General features: G+C 37.8%; 1 protein-coding gene across 1 annotated transcript in view; it reads right to left on the bottom strand.

Moving 5' to 3' along the window:
• Window positions 1-208: 208 nt before the first annotated feature.
• DPH6 (diphthamine biosynthesis 6) overlaps window positions 209-27,685 on the bottom strand; it is a 172,699-nt gene continuing 145,222 nt past the window's right edge. Inside the window, exons 7-9 of the mRNA XM_070405331.1 lie at window positions 18,710-18,804; window positions 3,723-3,810; window positions 209-2,409 (exon numbers count right to left, since the gene is read on the bottom strand). Coding sequence (XP_070261432.1) covers window positions 2,356-2,409; window positions 3,723-3,810; window positions 18,710-18,804 — 237 coding nt within the window. The 3' untranslated portion in view covers window positions 209-2,355. The remainder of the gene's footprint in view (window positions 2,410-3,722; window positions 3,811-18,709; window positions 18,805-27,685) is intronic.

The raw sequence follows: 27,685 nt of genomic DNA, 5'->3' as shown, positions 1-27,685 counted from the left end.
CCTGCAATAACTTTAATTATAGTTACACTGTAATTTGCCCATATTTGTAGTGAATTACATGTAGGCCTAACAGTTCTTTTAAGAGAGTAGGTGCTCACAGGTATTTGTTGACAAGAAAAATAAAAGCACAGAGATGATTTAATGTTATAATTTTTTTCAGTATATTTGATATTTATGAAATAAAGCAAAATAAAATGAAAGAGCCAAGAATGGGCTATGAGAATATACTGTTTTTAAGTTATAACTTATAAGAATGTGAGCTTTTATAAGTATATAACATATGTAATTGTCCCATATGATTATTTCAGTTAAAAACAAAATTAAGTGCTAAGTGATGGTAGGATACATTAGTAAAATTGGGGCTAAATTTCTGTGAACCTTATCTCTTTATAAATGCAATGGCTATGCCAATAATTAATTTGAAATATTATTTCCCATAAAGCTGTTTGAAAAATCTAAAACAACTACTATTTAAAGAAGAAATAGCTTCTGAATAGTTAAAAATAAGTCTTGATTCTTCTGTAAAGGTTATGCATTTTAATATGAGCTTTTGGCTGATTTATGTAAAGCTTTGTATTTTTCATTTTCTCAAGCCTGTCATTGTAGTGATGTATGGTATATTTTAACATCAAGTTTGCCATGAGCAATAAAGTTAGGGCCTCAAAAGAAATTTTAATATATCTCCCCATTTTTAACCTGAAGCGTACCATTTTACAGTTATTTTGTTTGGAATACCATGTTTAGTTGATATTCTTGACACACTCACATAAATAATTTAAGATTTTAATAAGGAAAAATTTAAATAGGTTAAAAATTTAAGGGTTATCATATACAAAGTGAAAATCTTAGTTATAACAAATTTACACTAAAAACCCCTCTAAAGGTTGTATTTTTACATTTCAGTGTGTTCAGGACATTTTTCTCCAACAACAAAGATAAAAGAAAAATAAAAGAAAAAAATGACTTTCATTAAATGGTATACAACATAAAATGAAAGCACATGTCTATAAAATTCTGTAGGAAGAAAAAAATGAAGTATGAAAATAATAATCGGTTAAATTCAAAAATTCTTATTGCAGAATGAATAGTTATTACAGAGAGTATGAAGATGAAAAAAGAATAATCCTCAATAAGTTTATAACCTAGTAGACACAATAATTCCTTAAACAACTATAACATAAAGCTGATTAAGCTATCTGTCACAAGCACAGAAGAAACAAAGTGTTAGGGCAGGCCAGGGGTGTGGCTAAATGTGTAAGAATATTTGAATTCAATCCTGCATCCTGGGCAGGATGTAAACAGTTAAAAAATGGAAGAAGAAAGGAAGACAAAGAAGAAAGAATATGCTAAGGCAAGGCAGAAGGGAAGCAGAAGGCATTGTAAGAGAGTATCCAGTGTTTCTATATTACTGGAGAAAATAATACATGTAGGGGAGTCTTGGAAGCAAGACTGAAAAAAAGATGTTAGGGCAACATATCAGATGGTTCTCCATTCATGGCTAAGCATCTTCTTTATTTAGAAAACAACATAACACTGTTATGGATTTTTATGCAGAAAGGAAAATAAATATGGCACTGGACTTTGGGTAATTATGATGTGTCAACATAGGTTCATCAACTGTAACAAATGTACCACTTTTGTGGGGGATGTTGATTATGGGCAGGCTATGTTTGTGTGGGGGCAGGGTGTATATGGGAACTGTACATTGTGCTCAATTTTGCTGTGTATCCGAAACTGCTCTAAAAAATAAAGTCTATTTTTTTAAAAAGCTGCCTGAAATCAGCACAGGTAATACTGAAAAGCTGCTTTTTAAAAATCAGTTATAAAATAACCAGTAAGAGTTAATGATAGTCTTCCTAATTGTCCAATAATGTTGAAACAATGAATATACTGAGAGCAAAAATGATACAGCACTTTGGTGACATCCAATAGATTAAATTTGATTGGCTAAGTGATTGCCTTTTCATCCTTTTTCAAATGCTTCTGCACCATGATATTATTGGCAGACATAAGAGCAGGAAAGAGACAAAGAGGAAAACAAACCATTGTGATAAAAGTAAAAAATGTCACAGAAGTGAGGGTGGTATATGAAGAAAAAAGAAAAAGGCACATATCCTGTAGAGTATAGAGGACATGAATAGAATGTGTTCACAAAAAGTCAGGGTGAATCCTGAGTAACTTGACAATATAATGAACATGGCATCCACATTTCTCCAATTAATCAATGGTTCCATTAACTGTTTCTGATGATAAAAATATAATGAGAAAAAGCAGGACATCATAATTGAGAAAATGCTATGTAATTTTTTTTCATATGGAAACGGCAGCTTAGTAAACAGTATTCAAAAATGCTTTTTAAGAATTGTGTATATAATTAGATGTTCTGTAGTTGTCAGGCACTGGGGACACCTAAAAGAAAAAAAGGGAAATGCACCATATTTATTCAGTGTCAGTAAAGATCCCACGTTAAACAAGTAACATTCTTTTATGTAAGGGAAAATGGGACTGTGAAAGCCAATGAAATACCAACATAAGGTGAATAACTAGCTACTGAGGTAGAGCAGAACATATAATGGCCAACATGTCTAAGCAATAATTCAGTGGTTTTGATTTTCTGTGTGAGCACATGGCAGCCAATGTAGCAGAGACCTAAAGTGAGGTGCTTCTTTCAGCGCATCTGAAGGATGTTTTGATAGTATAGCTTCATTCTCTTGAAGGTTACTGGCTTTTTAGTAAAAGGTCACCAATGGTCATCTTTTGGCCCAATTCAATGATCTATTTCCAAACCTGTTTATCCTAACTTTTCTAGAAAAATGGCACCAATAACTATTCTCTACTTTTGGAAACTCTCTCAGGCTGAGATTTCTGGGGTTACCATTTTCCCTTTCTTTTGTCAATTTCCATTACCCCTCCTGATTCTTCATATTCCTTATTGTATAGATAATTGTGGGCATGTCTCAAGGCTTGATGATAGAATGCTGAAGATGCAGAAGGCCTTTTCCAATCCCTTACATCTCAAGAAGCAGAACTTTTACAAAGGGTCTAATCCAAGTCTTTACCTTTTCCACATCTTTAAATTGACATTCTTCTGTATCTTGACAAACAATGTATTTAAAATAAAACTCCTGCCCTGGCTGGTGTGGCTCAGTTGGTTGGAGTGTCATCCCGTGTACCAAAAGGTGATGGGTTCAATTCCAGGTCAAGGTACATATCCAGGTTGTGGGTTTGATCCAGGTCGGGGCATGTGTGGGAGACAATTCACTTTCCAACTTTTACTTGTACTTCTGTTCCCTTGGATGTTTTTGAAAAGCTTTTATTTCTCCTTTTCTTCTTTATTAACTTTGCATGATAAAAATCCAATTCATCCTCAAACCTTTCCCCTAAGCATTATGCACAACTATCTAATTCTTATTTTAATAGAAAATTTAATATTTGGTGATACACTGTCTTGTCTTCTCCTTGATTAATATATATGTGATTCTCTTTTCAAACTCTTCAGAAATGTAATATCTTACACTTAGGCCTTAATTATGCCTATAGAGCTCTTAAAACTATGAACATTTGCAAAATTCTTAGTTATTGACAGAAGGCCTAAAAAAGTCACTAATGATAAAATCATTTTTTTATCTTTTCATCTGTTGTTATAGTATTATATATATATCGAGCCAATGCACATATCATAATTGTCTCTTGAAATCACTGGGAATCTCAGGTTTACTTGCCTTGTCCTCCAAGTGCAATTCTAAAAAGCGTAGGTAAGCCACAGGTGCAAATGCATCAGCTGAATGTATGACTACTTCTGATGAATCTCTGAAATACAAAATTTTATAATGCATTCATTTACTACATAAATTGTGTCAAATCACTCCTGCTAGTGACCAGAAGAGACCAAAAATATCCTCATTTTGCATTTATTTCCACTAGTATACAATATTTAGTAATTAACATCTATTTTTAATAATCCAGTATTTAATTGAGAAAAGGGTCAAGAATAAACTTTCAAGAAAAATAAAAAAGCTTTTTATCTTTATGAGGACACAAAGTTCAACTTTCAGGTTCACTCCATGCTCTCTGAACAATTTTGAGACTCAAAACTCTTATTCAATTTTATTTTCAAAAATTTGCTTGGTATGGGCTAACCATCAAATAAGTGCTTTATATTCATTATTCTTTTCATTATCACGAGGTAATACATTCAGTGTTTCACACAAAATCTCAATTATCCTTCACAAAAGCAGCACTGGTGATGATTTTAAGCTCTAGATGAACTCTTCACACTGCAATATCATTGCTATTAAAATTGATTGCCTGACATAGTAATTACCACATTCAGGTAAAATGGTATGAACTGCTTTCTGGCACCATATGGATACATGTAAATTAACTCAACTTTCATCAAAGATACCCTGTGAAGCACATGTGAATAACTAAGATTATGCATGAAGTTCTAATAACTAATTATTTTTATTGTTATTTATTAATAAAGCAATAGTGTTTTGCATTTTAGCTAAAATTTAAAAATAGAAATTCCTCATATTTCTTAAATGCCTCGGGCACTAGTTCCACTGTTTATATAACACATTGTTAGCATTTTACCAATTGTAGTACAGCAAAATTGTTACTTTATTTGACTCTGCAACTAATGTAAGATATTTTTTGAATCAACTTGTGAAATGCAAAGTTATTTAGTGGCAATAGAAGAAACCTCAAAATATTTGGCTCCAAAATACTAAGTTTTTGTGGGCAAAATCTGTTTACTTTCCCCTTGAAATATCAGAGATAGAGAAAAAAATGTTTTATGGAAATACAAAAGTCAACTACCATTCATGAACCTTTAGTATCAAATATGCATCTTGTTAGTGTTTAAGAAAATAAAAATGAAAAGGGCTTCTATGATATTAAAAAGAATCTTCCAATAGAAATAGAATCATTTAAGAGTCAGAATACTACTAGGCCTTCATAGTGTCCATCAACCAGAAGTTGCCTCCAGGTATGATGTGCAGCAGGAGAAGGAGAAAATAAAGAGAAGGCCCTCTTGCTTTCTACCATCTGCTCTTCCGGCCCCACCCTCTTGGTTTGTTAGCCCTACTTGTGCTGTTTTTCCATTTACTCCAGAGTGGCTTGTGCTGGCCCTTCACTTGGCTCAACAATCAGATTCCAATTCCAATTTCTGTCTGTGTACAATCTCACTCTTACTCTAAATTTCAATCCCTCTGTTCCTGATAGCAGCCTTGGAAACTGACCCTGAGCCTTAATTATGCCTAACCTAATCGGCTTGGTTTTGATATCCTTGCTAATGGAATGCACCAAAAATATAATTAACCCAACCAATGCCGTCAGGAGAAAGGGTTTCAGCCCTTTCCTTCTCATGCAAGTTATCCCTACTGGAAATAGAAGGTTGATAGCAAATAGCTCAACTGATATAACTACTCCATTCTGAATCAAGATTATCCACAAAAAATATATAACATTGTAATCATTAAACAAAGAGGAATATTATTTTTCTGTATTCCATAAAATTCGTAATTTCCAATTGACCAACATCATTTCACTCACTTACACAAAGCCAGAGTCCATGGGGAAGGAACCAGATCTCAAATGAACAGTATTTAGTTCCAAACAGAATAATGCCACTATTGCTCTTTTCTCTTTCATAAACTATCATCTGAAACTCAGCTTTCAAAGATCTCTGGTCTGCTTAACAGATCTCTCTGAAAAATAGCACAGAATCTGCTGGAATACCCTCAGAATAACCCAGAAAATTAATACCACTTATGCCACAACAAAAATGTTTTCCATTTGTCCTCCCACCTCCCTTCTCCCTATTAATAGAATTAACAAGTGTGCTCAATACCTCTTCTATAGCTGAAACTTCTCTGTAGTCACTAGCTGGCCATGTTCCCTTTTACTGATGTGGGGCAGCAGAATGAGGTCTCAGCCTCTGTTCTCTGATGCCATGCTCCCAAGGTGTGAGGTCAGGCTCTACCGCCTCACTTCAAAACAAACAAACAAACAAACAAACAAACAAAACCTGATATTATCTCTTGAGACTCAGCCATGGTCTTGATTCCTACCTCTCCTCTAAAAAGACAACTGCACACTGATATTCCCTGTGGATACACACCCTCACAGGCACTCCAGTGTTTCTGTGAGGCCTGCCCTGGCATCCTCAGACAGTGCTGTTTTCTCCTGCCCAAGCTTTGCTAATGCATTGATAGCCCTTTCACAATACATCCACTATATTATAATCATGACTTTGTGCATTCGTCTTCCTATTGTTCATCTTTGTCTGCCTGCCCTCTACCCCATCTCTTCCACTGGCTCAGTACACTGGTACTCATTAGACTTTAGTTAAATAAACAAATAAATGTACAATCTATTGAAACTATCACAGACCTACACTGGGTTTTCAAGTACTTATCTTCACAAAAATACATACTTTTTGCTACACACATACTGCATGTATAATGTGATTATCTATCTATCTATCTATCTATCTATCTATCTATCTATATCATAACACCATATAGTATCTCTAGCATAATAAAAATAAAGCTTCACAGGTTTAAAAACTTAAATACAAGAAAAATAGTTCATAAATTTAAATAAATTCCAGGTGATAAAGAATAGATGTGAGAAGGCAGTAAGAAAAATACTTGATGCATCATCACTGCTAAATGCCACATTATTATGCTCTGTGCTGAGCTGTGTTTTGAATGGGTAGAGAAGAGGAGTAGGTGGAGAGAATTTAGCCCTTCTTTCCTTCCTTCCTTTCTTCCAATTATTCCTTCCATCCATCCATCCATCCATTCATCCATCTATCCCATATGTAGTATCTTTGTAGCAGTAGTATAGTAATATTGATAACTCAAATGGAAATATGTGGTTGTACAAAATACTGACATTAAAACCATGTTTTCATTACAAAGGGAAGAAAATGATCATTTTTATTAACATTAGGATTTGAGTTCTTCTGATATTGCTACACATACATATTTGAAGAAGTAATAAGAGAGGAGGTTATTTATTTGAGTTCCTACAATTTTCCACTTCTCTTAAAGGCAAGGCTGTAATTCTTTACATAAAGGCTCCTCAGAAAAATAAAACATTTTTGGATCTAAAAATTTGTATCTATAGGTGAGTAATCACATATTAATTGAATAAAAAGTGAATTATAAAATGTCCTAGTTCGAATTTTTAAGATTGTTATACCAGTCTTTCCTATAATATTTTAAAAACAGTAACTGTAATTTGGGACAAAATGCATCTGATCATAAACAGCTAGAACCACCTGATTTCCCTAAATTTCTCATTATACGAAAGAGTCAATCTGTGTCTAAAAAAAAAAAAAAATCCCTGATTATAATCAAGTTATTTTTGCATGTAAAAGTTTAATTTTTCTTCTTATAGGTGATTTTTCCCTTTTTATAAAAAAAATTGAATCAGACATTTGAAATGGGATTCTTAATAATCAATTAGTTGTATGCCAATCACATTACATCAAATATAATAAGAAAATTTGTTAAATTTGTCCCAAAAGTAAATCCTGAGTTACAGGATCCAATATTATTAATGGTCAATTGTTAACAAATAGTTACAGGACTAAACTTAAATCTTTTAATTATGTCATATAGAAAATTATCTCTAAATAAAGTAAATTTCATTTATATATGGTTTTAGAGTGAGCAATGCATATTCACTTACAGAATCACATTTACCAGTAGCCATGATAGGACATTTTCTATTTTATAGAGGAGCAAAGGTTTTTTATATGTAGATGAATTTCTTTTCCTTTTGAAACTAGGATATGTCCCAACCTAAAACTCTAGTTATAACCTAAAATTGGAATACATAAAAGTAAGTAAAATAGGATATCCTATCTAATAAAGAGGTAATATGCAAATTGACCACCACTCCAAAACACAAGATGGCCACCCTCATGTGGACACAAGATGGCCAGCAGGGGAGGGCAGTTAGGGGCAATTGGGCCAGCAGGGGAGCAGTTAGGCGTTGATAAGGCTGGCAGGGGAGTGATTAGGGGCAATCAGGCAGGCAGGCAGGTGAGCGGTTGGGAGCCAGCCGTCCTGGATTGTGAGAGGGATGTCCGACTGCCCGTTTAGGCCCGATCCCTGTGGGCAGTCGGATATCCCTTGAGGGGTCTCAGATTGAAGAGGGTGCAGGTTGGGCTGAGGGACACCCCCCATGCATGAATTTCATGCACCGGGCCTCTAGTATAAAAATAAACAACAGTAAATGACAATTTAATTCAATGATATTTTACTAGTGCCAACAGTGTGTTGTGAGAGTTCAGGTATGAAAACAAGTACTGAAGAAATGGCAGCCAAAGTCTCTAAAAATGGAAGGATTAAGCAAAGTGAGGAGAAATGGGAAGGCAATCTAGGGAAAAGGAATCAAGTAAGAGATTAAAAATGGTGGCAGAGTAAGTGGATGGTGTACGGACATGCTCCCAGGAACAAACTGGGATTGCAACTAAAATACAGAAAAACTTCCTAAATAACCAATGGAAACTTGTAGGAGAGAACCTGAGGACCGAAAGTGGAGGCCACATAGAGACTGGTAGGAGGGGCGGAGGCATGAAAGGGCTGGCCAGGCACCCACAGACAGCAACTGAAGTACCAGAGAGATATCTCAGCTGTGTGTGTGGGGGGGGGAGGGAGCGGGGGGGGGGGTGCCACTGAGAACTCTGGGACCTAAGCCTGAAGCTGGGCTCCCCAGCAGAGAGCACCAAACTGAGGATGGTACCCACATAACATCTGGCTATGAAAGTTCAGGCACCCTCTTAAAAGGCCAATGCACAAAATTCCCTGTGGAGCCACCCACCTTGTGCTCTGTCAGAGGGAGGGTGAAGTGGACTGGAGCTGTGAGAGCAGAACCCAGGACTGGGGACTGGGGGATAGAGCTCAGAAGGCAGACACCCCAAGTTTCCTGGGCTGAATCATTCCCTCACACAGCAAAGGACATCTTTTCCACATAGACATTAGCTTTGCCTGGGGGAAAGACAGTTGACACACCTTAAGTGGCCTCAAGGCAAGGAAAACACCTTGCCTTGAGGCTACTTTAAAAATTGAAAATACATCTCAACATCTACATATGTCAGCGAGATCAAACATGGGTAGGCAAAGAAACCCCCAAAGGAAAGAAAAGGAGGACTCGCCAGAAAAGCAGCTAAGTGAGACAGAGGCATGCAACATGACAGAAATAGAATTCAAAATAAGGGTCCTAGCATGCATAAACCGGATGGAGGAAAAAATCAACTACTTATGCAAGAAGCAAGAAGAAACAGATGAAAAAATCAATAACTTATGCAAGACCCAAGAAGAAATGAAGAGCGATATAGCTACAATAAAAAACACCATTGAAAGCATCAACAGTAGATTAGGAGAAGCGGAGGACCGAATTAGTGAATTAGAAGACAAGGAAGCAAAACACTCCCAAACTGTACTGCAATTGGAGAAAAAAATTAAAAGACAGGAGAAGAGCCTAAGGGAGCTTTGGGACAACATGAAGCGAAACAGCATACGAATAATAGGGGTGCCAGAACAACAGAAAGAGGAACAAGGATTAGAAAACCTATTCGAAGAAATAATATCAGAAAACTTCCCTGAGGTGGGGAAGAAAAAAGTCACACAAGCACAGAGAGTCCCAAACAAGGTGAACCCGAAAAGACCCACACCAAGACACATCATAATTACCATGGCAAGTGTTCAGGACAAAGAAAGAATCTTAAAGGCTGCAAGAGAGAGACGGAAAGTTACATACAAGGGATCTCCCATTAGACTATCAAATGATTTCTCAACAGAAACACATCAGGCCAGAAAAGAATGGACGGAAATCTACAAAGTGATGCAAAGCAAAGGACTGAATCCAAGAATACTCTATCCAGCAAGGCTATCATTCAAATTTGAAGGGGAAATAAGAAACTTCACAGACAAAAAAAAGTCTAAGGGAGTTTAGCACCACCAAACCAGCAATGCAAGAAATGCTAAAGGGACTGGTGTAAAAAGAAGAAATAAAAAGCTCAGAAAGAAAACAGCCACACACACAAAAAGAAATGGCTACAAACAAGTACCTTTCAATAATAACTTTAAACGTAAACGGACTAAATGCTCCAACCAAAAGATATCGAGTGGCTGAATGGATAAAAAATCATGACCCATACATATGCTGTCTACAAGAGACCCACCTCATTAAAAGGGACTCACACAGACTGAAAGTGAAGGGATGGAAAACTATCTTCCAGGCAAATGGAAAGGAAAAGAAAGCTGGTGTAGCAATACTTATATCAGACAAAATAGACCTCAAAGTGAAGGCCATAACCAGAGATAAGGAAGGCCACTTCATAATACTAAAGGGATCAATACAACAAGAAGATATAACCCTGGTAAACATTTATGCACCCAATGCAGGAGCATCCAAATACATAAAAAAACTCCTGGAAGATATCAAAGGAGAAATCGACAACAATACAATCATAGTAGGGGACTTTAATACACCACTGACATCACTGGATAAATCCTCTAGACAAACAATCAGCAAAGAAACAGCAACCCTAAATGACTCACTTGATCAGATGGACTTAATTGACATCTTCAGAACACTTCACCCCAAAGCCACGGAATATACATTCTACTCAAGGGCTCATAAGACACATTCAAAAATAGACCACATATTGGGTCACAAACAAAGTCTACCCAAATTCAAGAAGATTGAAATCATACCAAGCATCTTCTCAGATCACGATGGCATAATATTAGAAATGAACTACAGAAAAAACAACCCAAAATACTCAAACACTTGGAAGCTGAATAGCATGTTATTAAATATTGATTGGGTTACCAATGAGATCAAAGAAGAAATTAAAAGCATCCTGGAAACTAATGACAATGAAAACACAACAATCCAAAACCTATGGGACGCAATGAAAGCAGTCCTGAGAGGGAAGTTTATAGCTCTACAGGCCTATCTCAAAAAGCAAGAAAAAATGGTAGTAAATCATCTAACTCTACAACTCAAAGAATTAGAAAGAGAGCAACAAGAAAACCCCAGAGTGAGCAGAAGGAAGGAGATAATAAAGATTAGAGCAGAAATAAATGACATAGAGACCAAAAAGATAATACAGAAAATCAATGAAACTAAGAGCTGGTTCTTTGAAAGGATAAACAAGATTGACAAACCTCTAGCCAGGCTCACCAAGAAGCAAAGAGAGAGGACCCAAATAAACAAAATCAGAAATGATAGAGGCGAAATAACAACAGACCCCACAGAAATACAAATGATTGTTAAAAAATACTATGGACAGCTCTACTCCAACAAACTAGACAACCTGGAGGAAATGGACAAATTCCTAGAAAAATACAACATTCCAAAACTCAATCAGGAAGAATCTAAAAATCTCAATAGGCCAATAACTATGGAAGAAATTGAAGCAGTCATCAGAAAGCTTCCAGCAAACAAAAGCCCAGGACCAGACGGCTTCACAGGGGAGTTTTACCAAACATTCAAGGAAGAACTAAAACCTACCCTCCTCAGACTACTACAAAAAATTCAAGAGGAAGGAACACTTCCAAGCTCATTCTATAAAGCCAGCATCACCCTAATACCTAAACCAGGTAAAGACAACACAATGAAAGAGAATTACAGGCCAATATCCCTCATGAACATAGATGCCAAAATCCTCAACAAAATCTTAGCAAATCGGATCCAGCAGTACATCAGAAGGATCATACACCATGACCAAGTAGGATTTATCCCAGGGATGCAAGGATGGTACAACATCCGTAAATCAATAAACGTGATACATCACATAAACAAATTGAAAGAAAAAAACCACATGGTCATATCAATTGATGCAGAAAAAGCATTCGACAAAATCCAACACCCATTTTTGATAAAAACTCTCAGCATGGTGGGAGTAGAAGGATCATACCTCAACATAATAAAAGCCATATATGACAGGCCCACAGCCAACATCATACTCAATGGACAAAAACTAACACCATTTCCCCTAAGAACAGGAACAAGACAAGGATGCCCACTCTCACCACTCCTGTTCAACATAGTCCTGGAAGTATTAGCCATTGCAATTAGACAAGAAGAAGAAATAAAAGGCATCCAAATTGGAAAAGAGGAAGTAAAACTGTCCTTATTTGCAGACGACATGATATTATACATACAAAACCCTAGAGACTCCGTCAAAAAACTACTAGACTTAATACATGAATTTGGCAAAGTAGCAGGATACAAAATTAATGCCAAGAAATCTGAGGCATTTCTATACACCAATAGTGAACTTGCAGAAAGAGAGATTAGAAAAACAATCCCATTTACCATCGCACCAAAAAAATTAAGCTACCTAGGAATAAACTTAACTAAAGAGGTAAAAGACCTCTACTCAGAAAACTACAGGACATTGAAAAAAGAGATAGAGGAAGACATAAACAGATGGAAGAACATACCGTGTTCATGGATTGGTAGAATCAACATCATTAAAATGTCCATACTACCCAAAGCAATCTATACATTCAACGCACTTCCCATTAAAATACCAATGGCATACTTCACAGATCTAGAACGAACTCTCCAAAAATTCATCTGGAATAAAAAAAGACCCCGAATAGCTGCAGCAATCCTGAGAAAGAACAAAGTAGGTGGGATCTCAATACCAGATATCAAGCTGTATTACAAAGCCACTGTCCTCAAAACTGCCTGGTACTGGCACAAGAACAGACATATAGATCAATGGAATAGAATAGAGACCCCAGAAATCGGCCCGAACCAATATGCTCAATTAATATTTGACAAAGGAGGCAAGAACATACAATGGAGCCAAGATAGTCTCTTCAATAAATGGTGCTGGGAAAATTGGACAGATATATGCAAGAAAATGAAACTAGACCACCAACTTACGCCATACACAAGAATAAACTCAAAATGGATAAAGGACTTAAATGTACGACAGGAAACCATAAAAATTCTAGAAGAATCCAAGGGCAACAAAATCTCAGACATATGCCGAAGCAATTTCTTCACTGATACAGCTCCTAGAGCAGTTGAAACTAAAGAGAAAATGAACAAATGGGACTACATCAAAATAAAAAGCTTCTGCACAACAAAAGAAACCATCAACAAAACAACAAGAAAACCCACTGGGTGGGAAAACATATTTGCCAACGTCATATCTGATAAGGGCCTAATCTCCAAAATTTATAGGGAACTCTTACAACTTAAGAAAAAGAAGATAAACAATCCAATCAAAAAATGGGCAAAGGATCTAAATAGACACCTTTCAAAAGAAGACATACAGAAAGCCAAGAGACATATGAAAACATGCTCAAAGTCACTAAACATCCGAGAAATGCAAATCAAAACAACAATGAGGTACCATCTCACACCTGTCAGAATGGCTATCATCAACAAATCAACAAACGACAAGTGCTGGAGAGGATGTGGAGAAAAAGGAACACTTGTGCACTGCTGGTGGGAATGTAGACTGGTGCAGCCACTATGGAAGACAGTATGGAGTTTCCTCAAAAAACTGGAAATGGAACTCCCATTTGACCCTGTGATCCCACTTCTAGGAATGTATCCCAAGAAACCAGAAACACCAATCAGAAAGGATATATGCACCTATATGTTCATAGCAGCACAATTCACCATAGCTAAGATCTGGAAACAGCCTAAATGCCCATCAGTAGATGAATGGATTAGAAAACTGTGGTACATCTACACGATGGAATACTATGCTGCTGTAAGAAAGAAGGTACTCTTACCATTTGCAAGGCATGGATGGAGCTGGAGAGCATTATGCTAAGTGAAATAAGCCAGTCAATGAAGGAAAAATACCACATGATCTCACTCATTCATGGATAATAGAGACCATTTTAAACTTTTGAACAATAATAGATACAGAGGCAGAGCTGCCTCACACAGATTGTCAAACTGCAGCGGGAAGGCCGGGGAGGGTTGGGGGGCAGGAGGGAGGGGGTTAAGAGATCAACTGAAGGGCTTGTATGCATGCATATGAGCATAACCAATGGACATAAGACACTGGGGAGTAGGGGAAGCCGGGGTATTGTCAAGGGCGGGGGGGAAAAAAAGGACACATCTGTAATACCCTTTGTAATGCTTTAAGCAATAAAAAAAAAAAAAAAGGAAAAAAATAAAAAATAAAAAAAAATAAAAATTATTGCTTTATGTAGTAGACCAAAAAAAAAAAAAAAAAAAAAAAATTGAAAATAACAATTAGCCTCCAGGCAGAAGCAACTGCCCCACCCTGTTGATAAAAAACTCCCCCACACCTGAGGACAATTGCCTTGGAGGCAATTCTATCAGTCTGTAGGCAGAGGTGGTCTCTGGAGGCTTTGAGTCTTTGCCTGATGTTAGTCAGAAACAGTCTTTAACACTGTCCTGCACTAGAGATTGAGACGTGTGAGGATCTACCTAATACATAGTCACAAACCCAAACAGACAACCAAAATGAGGAGACAAAGAAACAACCCCCAAATGAAAGAACTAGAGAATTCTCCAGAAGAAGAGCTAAATGAAGCAGAGATAAGAAATTTATCTGAAACAGAGTTCAGATTAATGATGGTAAAGATGCTCAATAGCATGGAAAAGATACAGTAACTTTGAAAAAAGAACAGTCTGAGATAAAGAATGACATAACACAAATAAAGAACACAATGAAGGAATACACTGAAGATTAGGGGAAGCTGAGGATTAAATCAGTGAATTAGAAGACAGAGTTGAAAATATCACTCAAATCAGAGGACCAAAAAGAAAAAACAGGAGAACAGCTTAAGGGAGCAGTGGGACAATGTGAAATGTAACAATATTAGAATAGCAGGTGTGCCAGAAGAGGCAGAAAGGGAGAAAGGAATAGAGAAGGTGTTTGAAGAAATATGGCAGACAACTTCCCTAACCTGGTAAAGGAAAAAGTCACACAAGTTCAGGAGGCACAGAGAACCCCAAGCAAAAAGAACTCAAACAAGCCCACACCCAGACAAATCATAATTAAAATGCCAAAAATTAAAGACAAAGAGAATCGTAAAGGCAGCAAAAGAAAAGAAAACTTACTTACAAAGGAGGTCTCATAAGGCTGACACCTGATTTCTCATCAGAAACTCTAAGTATTTGGGTGCTCCTGCACTGGGTACATATATATATATGTTTACCAGAGTTATATCCTCTTGTATTGATCTCCTTGTATTATGAAGAGGCCTTCCTTATCTCTTGCTATGGCCTTCATTTGGAGGTCTATTTTGTCAGATATTCATCAGAAATTCTACAGGCCAGAAGGGAATAGCATGAAGTATTCAAAGAAATGGAAAGCAAGGATCTAAGACCAAGATTATGGTATCTATCATTCAAAATAGAAGGTCAAATAAAGAGCTTCCCAGACAAAAAAAAGGCTAAAGGAGTACATTACCAGCAAGCCAGCATTATAATAAATGCTAAAGGGACTGCTGTAATGAGAGGAAACAGAGAGAGAAACTTAGCCATGCAGAATTAAAATGGCAATAAATAAGTACCTATCAAATAATAACCCTAAATGCAAAAGGAATCAAGTAAGAAAGTGATGAAACTGAGGTGAGGCAGAGCCTATGAAGATAAAAGCAAAGGAGATGCTTAAGCATTAGAATCAGATTACTGATTTCCGGATAAGTAAGTAAGAATGAAAAGACATTTGTGCTTGTGTTCAGGCACACAGCTGTATGTTAGCTCTTATCAGGTATCCTTGGTTTGCCTGCCCATCCTTACAGGAAGAACTCCCACAGAACAACCCCATTCACAGAAGTCACCTCCATAACTGATCGTTCAGGTGAACTGAATGGCTCATTCACCTCCCCTGTCATCTCTCTCTAATAGCATGACAAAGTCCCCTCATGCCAGTGTGTCAGCCAGGGCTCAGGTTTCCTTGTCTACAAAAGGAGGCTGTGAAAAAGATGCATCTGTCAGGTCTGAAGCACTATGACAAATGTAACTTCTGCTGATGTAGTACACAGAAGTACATGGCTTATAAGTCTAGGTTGACCATAAAGTCTTCTGGGTGCTATATAGGACCTCAACTTGCCAAGTAAACAGGAAAAGCACTATTCTTTGACATTTTTTCTCCTATCATGTTTTCTTCTTTTTCTTTTCTAATTTGGTTAGGCCCATAATAATAAGTAAATATATTGCAAGTTTCCAATTATACTGTAATTTCACCCTAGCATGCAAATGCTTTTCTTGAATAACCAGAGTATTATTTCATAGAAATAATACATCTAATGCACAGTTCATTCATGAATTGTTTTGTGACCCTTATAGTCTGAGAAATATCTTCTATTTATGAACTCACTCTCATGACTTGTACCCTTTACCATTTTGTATCATAATATATACAGACTACAGGCACAGTGCATGGATTCGTGCACTGGTGGGGACCCTCAGCCTGGCCTGTGCCCTCTCACAATCTAGGACCCTTCAGGGGATGTCAGAGAGCTGGTTTAGGCCTGATCCCTGCAGGCCAGGCCGAGGGACCCCACCAGTGCCTGAATCAGAGCACCGGGCCTCTAATATGCATGTAAGATCTTTGGTTAATCTCTTCCTGCCCTCCCTGTTCCCACTTCCCTCTGAAATTCATCGGTCTGTCCCGTGTTTCCATGCCTGTGCATTGAGTGTCTGCGCCCTGGTGGTCAGTACACATCATAGCTACCAGTCAAATGGTCTAATGGTCGCTTAGGCTTTTATATATATACTAGGGGCCCGGTGCACGAAATTCGTGCACTGGGTGGGGGGGGGGGGAGTGTCCCTCAGCCCAGCCTGCCCCCTCTCACATACTGGGAGCCCTCAGGCGTTGACCCCCATCACCCTCCAATCGCAGGATCGGCCCCTTGCCCAGGCCTGATGCCTCTGCCAGAGGCGTCAGGCCTGGGCAGGGGACCCTCATTTCCCCCCGATCACTGGTTCTGCCCCCCGCCCAGACCTGATGCCTCTGGCCCAGGATTCAAGCCTGGGCAGGGGATCCCCCCTCCCCCCAATCACCGGCTCTGCCCTCGCCCAGGCCTAACGCCTCTGGCCGAGGCGTTAGGCCTGGGCTGGGGACCCCCAGTTCCCCGCAATCTCCCGCTCTGCCCCTGCCCAGGCCTAACGCCTCTGGCTGAGGCATTAGGCCTGGGCAGGGGACCCCCAGCTCCTTGCGGTTGCAGGCTCTGCCCCTGCCCAGGCCTAACGCCTCTGGCCAAGGCATTAGGCCTGGGCAGGGGACCCCCAGCTCCCCGCAGTTGCAGGCTCTGCCCCTGCCCAGGCCTGACGCCTCTGGCCGAGGTGTCCGGCCTGGGCAGCGGCAGCGGTGCCCCGATCGCGCAGGCTCCACCCCTGGGACCCGCAGCGGTGGTGGCCCCGCGATCCCGGGCTCTGCTTTAGGCCCAGGCAAGGGACCCCTAGCTCCCGGGACTGCCAGCTTCGCCCGTGCCCAGCTCCCATCGCTGGCTCCACCCCTACTTCCCGCTATCACTGGCCAGGGTGGCAAAGGCGCCCGATTCTCTGATCATGGCTGGGGGGCAGGGCAAAGGCGGCCCCCCGGGCGGCCTTTGCCCTGCCCCCCGGCTCTTAGCTACCCCCTGGGTTTCCGATCACTGTCAGTGGCAGGGGGCTTCTTCCTGCTTTCCCTTTCGCCTCCCTGCATTGTGCCTACATATGCAAATTAAACGCCATCTTTGTTGGCGGTTAACCACCATCTTAGTTGGCAGTTAATTTGCATATCGCCCTGATTAGCCAATGAAAAGGGTAGCGGTCGTACGCTAATTACCATGTTTCTCTTTTTACTTGGCCAAGTGTCTTGGCAAGAGGTAAGTGTATTTTTTAGAAACTTCACCTACAGTAGTCATAATTTTCTTAGATCACTCCTTCCCTCATTATTACTATGTACAAAGAAGTTACCTCTTACTGCTGAAAATATTGAAGCTGTCCATTCTATACAAAATTCTAATCTTTCATCAGATGAAGTTTCTGAAATCAAGCATAATTCTGACAATCTTTTCCAAGAAGCAGAGGAGCTTAGGAGAAGCAGATAAAGTGCTCTCTCAGCACATGAGAAGAGTGACATAAATTAGAGTATGGGTAATAACGTAACAAACTGGAGAAAGTTCCTGTTTTTCGTTACACTAATTTTAACAATATATGGCAAAGAAATCACACTACTCACCATAAACCGAATTCACTTAAAAAACTAAGTTTATTTGTAAAAATAACCCGAAATAATTGAAGAGAGATGTTTAGTGTTACCATTCTGTGTTGTTAAAGTCAGAAAAAAGGAGAAAGAGGATGGAGTTAATGGAACCCACAGGCTACTGATGTGGCAGTTTATCAAATGTAGCTGTAATGAAAGATAAATAATACAGGCAATTCACACTTCATGAAAGGATAAAAGTGTCAGTGTGTAGGTACCAGTTTTACTGCAGGCCATAATCAGCAAGTAAATGAAAGTGTGGTGTCTAAAAAGTTTATAGCCTTCTATGAAGGCCTCGTCTTGTCAGTATTGATTTAGGTATTCAGACGACTTCACTGGTATTAAACAAATTGAGTGTTTGTGAACTTAAAGGACATGTTCTATTTCTCCCAACAAAAGTTGCCTCGGGCTTAATGTTAAGTTCTCCCATCACTTAAATTTAAGGAAAGGGAAGAAAATGCTGAAATGATATCTTACACAATTATTTTCTTCTTAAATAGAGGGCAATCCAAAGTGAATGTTTCATACTCTCCACCTTCTCCACAAACATGGACTCCATATTTCTTAGAAAGCTGAAAATAAAAATAAGAAAAAGAAGCAGTAAACTTAAAATTAGATAGCAACAATGCTCAATTAACATATTATTTTGTCCTAAAAAATATCCACATAATAAACTTTAATTCCAAAAATAGATTGCAAGCTACAGAAAAATTATTTTATATTTCTGCTTAAAACATGTATTTAAAGCCATTTGAGAAATGTCATAAAGCATAGGACTTTTAATAATTCCAAATCCCTTACAAAAGGTGAAAGCAACCTACATTTTTATGTGTAATGAGAAAACTTAAAGAATCCTATACATTTTAGGGATGTACTTGCTTTAGATTGAAAGGGAGGCTCAGAGAGACAGGCACTAAGTCATTATGCAGTAAATGAGAATATATGCAGCCAAATTGGTGCTTTCCCCCTGCCCTTTGACCTATATATGGAAGGAAAAAAATATGTTGTGTTTAGAGCATTTTTCAGTGACAGACACAGAGAAAGCAATCAAAGGCCTTTCCTTGTGAACAAAAGAAGTCACAAACATGGTTATTATGCGTAAGGTTATTGGTAGCAGTAAAGTTCCAAGGGTACTGAGAGCTCTGAAGTTCTCAAGCTGCACACAAACTATAGGAAGATCCATCTCCAAGAAAGGTTGGGATAGCTTACAATGTCACCTAATTAAACCAGAAGTTAAAAACATAAACAAGCAAACAAAGAAAAACAACACCCATGATTTGTATTAAATATAAGCTATATTATTCAAATGATCCTGATACTGACAGTAAGATCATCTGTTTGGCTGTCCATGGCTGGAATCAGCTGGAGCATGCTCACTAGCTGTGCCAGAATCTCCCTGCTCTTGTGTAGAGGCTTCATCACTAAGATTCCATCTCCTTTGTTCTGAATTTCAGAGCTCTCCCTGCTTATTGCCTCTCCTAGTCTAAAGGAAGAGTGACAACACAGATGTACTCTGTTACTGCCAGTATTGGGACGAAGGCCTTTCTTTAGTTTTACCTGCATACTTATGCACTTATTTGTTTGCTTATTCTTGAGGTTGTGCTATCATTCTGAATCCATCACATTTCAACTACTGACTATGTGTCTTTAGAGACTTGACACATGGATCTATGAAAATTCTACTGTTCCCTCCAAGGATCAGTAGTAATGTGAATGACACTATAAAGCCAAACGCAAGCAAAGAGAGGGAAAGGAAACTTCTGTAGAAGAACTCACAGGAGCAAAGTAGATAGATTTCACCATGTTGGGTCATAAAGCAGAGAATCAGCAGGCAGAATTATGGCAGGTGGTTCTTAATGGGAGGAGATAGCAGGAACGTTAGTTTTCCATGTAACCACTGTTAAGATAAGCTTTTTAAAAAAAATTTTGAACAGATGTGAATGACTTGGGTCATTGCATGGTTTATAAGAATGTTTGGGAGTCTGAGTAATTCCTAATAAATGAGAATTACTTACGTGGGTCTACTTTTTTTCTGACACACTTATTTATATAGATAAATATTCTTATCTATAATAACTCAATTTGAGTGCTACTGATTATTGAACTGAAAGGTTAAGGGCATTATACTTTCCTTGTTTAATTTTCTATCACTTTAAAAGATTGTAATAGTCCTGTGAGAATTTCTAATTACATCATTATTTTTCCCTCTTTTAAATCAGACTCATTTATCTGTTAGTCATTTTAAAATTGGAGAAAAAAAGGCAAATGAAATTGCACTTCACCCTCATCCTGCCCCCGCCACCATCTAGAGAAAACTAATATGCTTAACATACAAAATAATTGCATGCTGCATATATTCATCCATAGCACTTATTCAAGATGCACTTATTGAATACCTGTAGGTTTGTCATTGTTTTAAGTGCTGGGGATAACAATGGGAGCAGACATAAATTGTACATATAACAGCTTACTGTCTGGAGGTATAGAAAGAATGTTAAATAAGCAATTACAATAGAGGGTAGTGGTAGCTTTGATTGATGCATGAGTCCTGTGGAGTGTATAGCAGGAGACCTAACTAGAAGGAACTCAAATGGCTTTTCAAAGTAGGTAAAACTTAAGCTGAAGGATAAGGAACTAGGAAATGCTAGAGGGAGTGAGGGAGGGAAAGAGGGAAAAAGAGAGAAGTCAGGAGAGAAGGAAAAACGGTTCCAGAAGGAACAGTGTGTGTTAAGGCCCAGAGCACATGATGATTACTAGAAACTGAAATAAGTTTGGCAAAGCTGGAGCATAACTAGAAAAGTAATAGTGAGATAAGGCTGAAAAGCTACAAAGAGGACCGATCTTATGGGGCTTCACAAGCCATGCTGAATCATTATCCTAAGGTCAATTGGGGGCCTGGAGCTGGGCAAAGTGGGGTGGGGGGGGGGAAATGGGGAGAGAAAGAGACTTTGCTTGGGGTGATGGGTGCACGATGCAGTGTGCAGATGATATTTTGTTGATTTGTACAAGTGAAACCTGTATGATTTTGTGAACTAATGTTACCCCAATAAATTCAATAAAAAATTATAGCAATCTCATAGATTTGTTAGATGACTAAGTAAAAATAATGCATAAAATGCACTTAGCATAGAATATGGCGCTTAGTAAGCACTTCATAAATACACAATTGTAAAAACAGGTAAGGCACATGCTGTAGTGAGGCACAATAAAGCAGCATTGCATAACTGGTTAAAAGCAGCAGCTTGGAAAGAGTCGTTGGTTCAGATCCTAGCTCTGTCACTTTCTAGCTATGCAATCTCAAGTCATACAATCTATCTGCACGTCGGACTGCTGATCTGTGAAATAGAGATGACACAGGACCTACCCCATAGAAAAGCTTAATGTACTGTGCAGAGCATAAAAAGTAACCAAATACCTACTAATTTTATTTTTCCCTTTTCCAGAGCGGAGAACTACATTGATTTGCAAAGGTTACGTAGCTTAGAACTAAACAAAAGCAGAATCTAAAGTTATGTCCTAACTCTTACAAAATGATGATAAATAACAAACCTTAAGTCTGTAGCCTAAACATCTCAATTATGCTCCAAGCTCATAGTTTCAAAACATATTCCTTTAGTTTATATTACCATTTAAAACTCAGTATGTTAAGAACCAAGCTTACCATGTTCTTTTTCATCCTGTTCTTCTCTACAAAAATATGTGCTTCTCATATCCCCAGTCATTATGCATGGACTAATATTTTACACTTCATTTCCCAGCTATGGAAATTTGGTGCTAATTTCTTTTTCATTCTTCTGTCAAAATCTTTCTTTCAGTTGTGTTCTCCATCCCTACTGTCAGGGACTTCACACTCTAAGCCCTCACACCTGTTTCCTAAATCAGCATCTTACACTCTTTTTCATTTCCAACTTCTTCTTCTCCCAAATCCATAAATACTGCTGCCAGACTAAATTTCCTGAGACATATTTTAATAATATGAATCATTGCTGATAAGCCTTCTATAGCTTGTTATTTCTTATGCCAAACAGGCTAGTCCATCTCTAAAGGTTAGTTATGGTTGGGCCCTATATCCCCACCTTGTTTCTTATTAATCTACCAACACCAGTTCTTAAGTTTCATTTAAACCAAATTCCTCATTGTCCCTGCATATCTTCTTGCCAAGGTATCTTCATTCATCATATTGATTCACTTTGTTGCCACCATCCATGTGACTTTCACCCAATCCTTCAAACCAGTTCAGGTGCTAACCTTTCCATGACATCACCCTTGGCTACTCCAGGTCATATGGCCGTCTTACACCTTCCCCCTACTTGTTAAACTCTACATTCCATAAAAAATTCAAAATATTTGGCTTATTTTTTACTCCTTATAGCAATTACCATAGAACTGGACACCTAAGAAGTATTTACAAATACTTATCATTCAATTCAGTTAGTACCACATGACATTGGCAATTAAGGGTTCATCCACAAAACACACTAAGGAAAATGTGAGGAACATGTTCAAAGATATATACTGGAACAGCCACTAACTATGGAGGACTTCCACGTCTTTCAGAGCAACAATCAATGGACACTACTAAAGGTAAAATTCCTTAAAGTACACCTTTAAGAATTGTACTCCCTTCCTCTAAAACCTTCCAGTTTTTTCACTGTTTAAATAATCAAATCCTTGCTTCAGTAGTCAAAATCTTTCACCATTCAGCTTTAACTTCCTTTTCAGCTTCCTCTGCCAGTTCTCAAAATATCTTACAATCAAGCCAGTTAAAATCAACGTATCTTTTAAGTCCAGAATGGCTGTTAATTTATCTCTAAAATTACTCAGCATTCTCTCAACATGTGAGCTTTTCCTCTGAAATTCTATGGCACATATATTCTTTTTTTACTTTCTTAGTGTACATTCTAATACACATTGTAATTTATATTTATAATAGTTATTGGATATTTCAACTATAAAGTTTCATATATCCTTCCAACTCAGTTATGTTAAAAATTCAAAATTTCTTGTCAAAGATGTTCTGCCTCCTCTTGACTCTCAAGGTCAGTTAAGAAGGTTCCTTTTCATAAAGTCAGCACTGTAGAGAACAAGGCTTAAAATGCTTTATCTCTCACCCACAACATCAAATCAACTTTGGTGAAATTCTTTTTCGCTCTTTGTTTAAGTGATAGGTAGCTGGGATTGCAAATTGTGCTTTTGTCAAATCATAAGGAAGACAAGTTGACATATAGAATAGAGCTTGAAACAAAGCTTTACGCTTGAAATCTGCATTGCACTTAACCTGGTTTAGCTCTTCTACCACCCAAAAGAGTGGTATATACTCCTTAAGTAGTCAATACACATTTGCTTACCAATGACTCAGGCTAGAAGTCAGATTTCCCAATTCTGTGGGAACAATCTTGGAAAAGCAACCAAATCTATACATTCATAATTTTTTAATGTAATACGGTTTCACTCTTCATCTAGCAGACAACTTTTAGTTAGATAATCTTAAGAAATTTCTTGAGCCCTAAATGGTTTGGCTTAGTGGATAGAGTGTCAGCCTGCAGACTGAAAGGTCAGGTTCGATTCCGGTCAAGGTATGTACTTTGGTTGTGGGCACATCCCCAGTGGGAGGTGTGCCGGAGGCAGCTGATCGATGTTTCTTTCTCATCGATGTTTCTAACTCTCTATCCCTCTCCCTTCCTCTCTGTAAAAAAATCAATGAAATATATTAAAAAAAGAAATTTCCTGAATAAAGAGCAGCTGCTTCTGGTAAAGATGGCTGACTGAATCCATGCATCGACTCTCACTACCTTCTAAACCTTATTGGAACATGTGTCTTAAAAAGGCATAACTCATACAGATGGAGAACAGAAGAGAGAAAGGATAGAATCAACCAGTTTAGCAGAACAAGATACACTGATTCCTAGGCCAACAGTGGAGAATGCAGAGGATCAACCCAATTGACACAGCAAAATAACTCCTTCCTCTAAAACAACAGGGTGAGGAACTGTGGACACTGGATACCTGTAGAGATGAAAGGAAATGAAAAGGGCACCAAAATAAGAAGGGTTGATTGGTAGTCTGTTTAACAAGCAGAGATCCCTAGATCCCTTCCCTCTTGACTGGCAACTGCCTCCCTTCCACCAAGCAGAACACTGGAGGTTTCTTCTCTATAGGGGAATTGGCCTGAGAAAAATGAGACACAGCTGACGGCAGAGGCACTATACTATACAAAAAATAGAGGGATTTAGTTAATTTATGCACACAAGATTCTGAGAACTCTACCCAATTTCCCTGCTCAACTAAAAGAAAAAAAAAAAAAAAGCAGTAACATGCTTTCACTTCAAGACCAGAGACTAGAGAACCTTTTTTTGGGACCCTAACCAACATTACTTCCTTATAGTGAAAATCAAGACGCAAAGCCCCATCAACACACTTTGTGCTTAATATAAAAATGTTAGGCCCTACTCTTAAATATGAGCAGAACACCAAAGATTAGCAAAGACATCTCTAAATTGGAATCTAGAGACCAAATTAATATAAAAAACAGACTATGCAGGGGAGAAGGAAACTAAAAAAGAAAACAAAAAACCTCCCAGGAACAAAAAATGGGATTTCATTATAGTAAGGATAGAGTATTATAGATTAAAAAAAATCAGAGAACAAAAACTGAGTTTTTAGAAATTAAAGATATGATATGAGAAAAGTTAATTGAAAAGTTTAAAGGTAAAATTAAGAAATTCTCCCAGAAAGGGCAAAAATAAATTAGATAAAAGTAGGAGAGAAAAATTAAAGAGACATCTAATTAATAGTAATAACATGAAGCAAAAACAGAGGGGCGATAAATACCAGTGAATCAATTCAAGAAAATTTCCCAGAACTGAAATTTTCAAACTGAAAATTCTACCTATCCAAGCACAATGGATAAAAACGTAAGCACCCAAGTCACAGTGCATAAGACTTTGCAATTCTAGGAGCAAAGAAATAGCTTATGTACTCACATAGAGGAGATGGAGAGAGAAATAATTAAGGTCACATATGAACAGTCAGCAGTGACAATAACTTTGAGCTTCTCAACAGCCTAACAATCTGTCATAAGTAAAACAATACTATCAAGATCCAGAGGAAAACATTCAAAAATGGAATTCTATGACCTGTTAAAGAATCAATCAAATGTGAGAAAATAGGATATAGACATTTATACAATTGCATAGTGTTTCAAAAATATATACCTCCTATGGACCCTTTCTTTAAAATTTTCTAGAGAATGTGCTTTACAAAAATAAGAATAAACAAAGAAATACATTGGATCCAGGAAACAAGAGCTCCAACACAGAAGGAAGGTAAAGGGACCTCCAGAACTATGGTGAGATGCTAGGATGACAGCTTTGTTACAGATATAGAAGGAAACGGGTCTAGATCACACCAAGTCAGAAGGCCCTGGAAAGGCTTCTACAAGAGGAGGAAACTGACAAAATACTTAATATGTTTGAACATCTGGATAAGAAATTAGAAAACTGGCAGTGAATATAGTATTGAATTAGTGACAAGTACATAGAGTACTAAATAAATGAAGAAAGCAAGATAATAATTAGTCCAAAGGGGAAAATAAAAAGTTGTATAGGAAAGGTTTATTATTCGTTTATTACCTAACTCAGCTGGAAATGGGCTTTCATAATTACGGTAATGTAAACACTGACTGTTGACCCAACTAGAGCTGCAATATAACTATATGGGAAGATGGAAGGAGAGAATGAGTGCACATATGTGATGAGGCAAAGGGAGTTCAGACAGCTAAATCTGCATATTCTAGAGTGGGAAGTCAATAAATATGGCTAAAGGTGGGGGGAGGGGAGCTGGGGGGAATCATGAAGCACTAATATAAACATGTAATTTAGAGATATGGAGGTAAATATCAAATGATCAACTTCAAGAGATAAGTCTGATGGCTTAATGGGAGGAGGGAAAGACTAGGAAGGTTGCACCGAAATTTGAAGAACTATTTGAGAGTACGAACTTTGACAAACATTGTAAAATATCACAAAAATAGAAATACTCTTAAAAATTTAAAGAAACAGTTCTAAACCTTTAAAATTTGATGCAAGTTTTAAAATTTTATTTTATTTTTTAGACAGAGGAAGAGGAGGAGAGAGAGAGAGACAAAGAGAAACATCGATGTGAGAGAAACATCAATCGGTTACCTCCTGAATGCGCCCCGGCTTGGATGGAACCCACAATCTGGGTATGTGCCATGACTGGGAATCAAACCTGCCACCTTTTGGTATATGGGATGACACTCCAACCAACTGAGCTACACTAGCCAGGGTGATACAACTTTTTATTTTTTTAAAAAAATATATTTTATTGATTTTTTACAGAGAGGAAGGGAGAGAGACAGAGAGTTAGAAACATCGATGAGAGAGAAACATCGATCAGCTGCCTCCTGCACATCTCCTACTGGGGATGTGCCCGCAACCCAGGTACATGCCCTTGACCGGAATCGAACCTGGGACCTTTCAGTCCGCAGGCCGACGCTCTATCCACTGAGCCAAACCGGTTTCGGCGGTGATACAACTTTTTAAATAAAACTCATCTCCTTTTTTGAAAAAGAAGAAAATAATCCAAGGGGGTAAACACCAAACATAAATAGAATCCACTGTTCAATTATCAGGTGATTATTTTAGGAACCTTCAGAAGTTAAACAAGTTTAATCTAGTTAATTTAGATTAATAAATGTACAAGCTTTAAAGTTGTATTTTTTGACCCAGAAATTACATTCCTAGGAATTTATCGAAAGAAAATAATAATCAGAAATATACATAAAGATTTACTAGGGCCCTGGCCAGTGTGGCTCAGTTGATTGGCTTACCATCCCTTACACCAAAAGGTAGCAGATTAGATTCCCAGGGCACATACCCAGGTTGTAATTTTAATTCCCAGTTGGGGCATGTGCAGGAGGCAGCAGATTGATGTTTCTCTTTCACCTCAATGTTTCTCTCTCTCTCTCTCTCTTTCTCTCTCTCTCTCTCTCTCTAAAAGATAAGATTTACTAGGAAAGATGATAATCTTGAGTCATGAAATTATAATAATTTTTATTTTTTTAAAATATATTTTATTGATTTTTTTACAGAGAGGAAGGGGAGAGGGACAGAGAGTCAGAAACATCAATGAGAGAGAAACATCGATTCAGCTGCCTCCTGCACACCCCCTACTGGGGATGCGCCCCCAACCAAGGTACATGCCCTTGACCGGAATCAAACCCGGGACCCTTCAGTCCCCAGGCCGACACTCTATCCACTGAGCCAAACCGATCAGGGCATAATAATTTTTAAATAAATAACATTATTTAAAATAATTTAGAAATAACAAATATTTCCAAGAAATAATTTGTTAAATTTATGATGATATAGTCATATGTAGAATATGAATATGATGGAACCTACACAGCCATTAATTAATATATTTTCAAAG

The sequence above is a fragment of the Myotis yumanensis genome, unplaced genomic scaffold (genome assembly GCF_028538775.1).
Source record: "Myotis yumanensis isolate MYYU_CA2020_CCGP unplaced genomic scaffold, mMyoYum1.0.hap1 SCAF_1, whole genome shotgun sequence".
In the NCBI taxonomy this organism is placed as follows: domain Eukaryota; kingdom Metazoa; phylum Chordata; class Mammalia; order Chiroptera; family Vespertilionidae; genus Myotis; species Myotis yumanensis.
The sequence above is the reverse complement of the archived record's forward strand: the minus strand, read 5'-3'. Positions and strand labels throughout refer to the sequence as shown.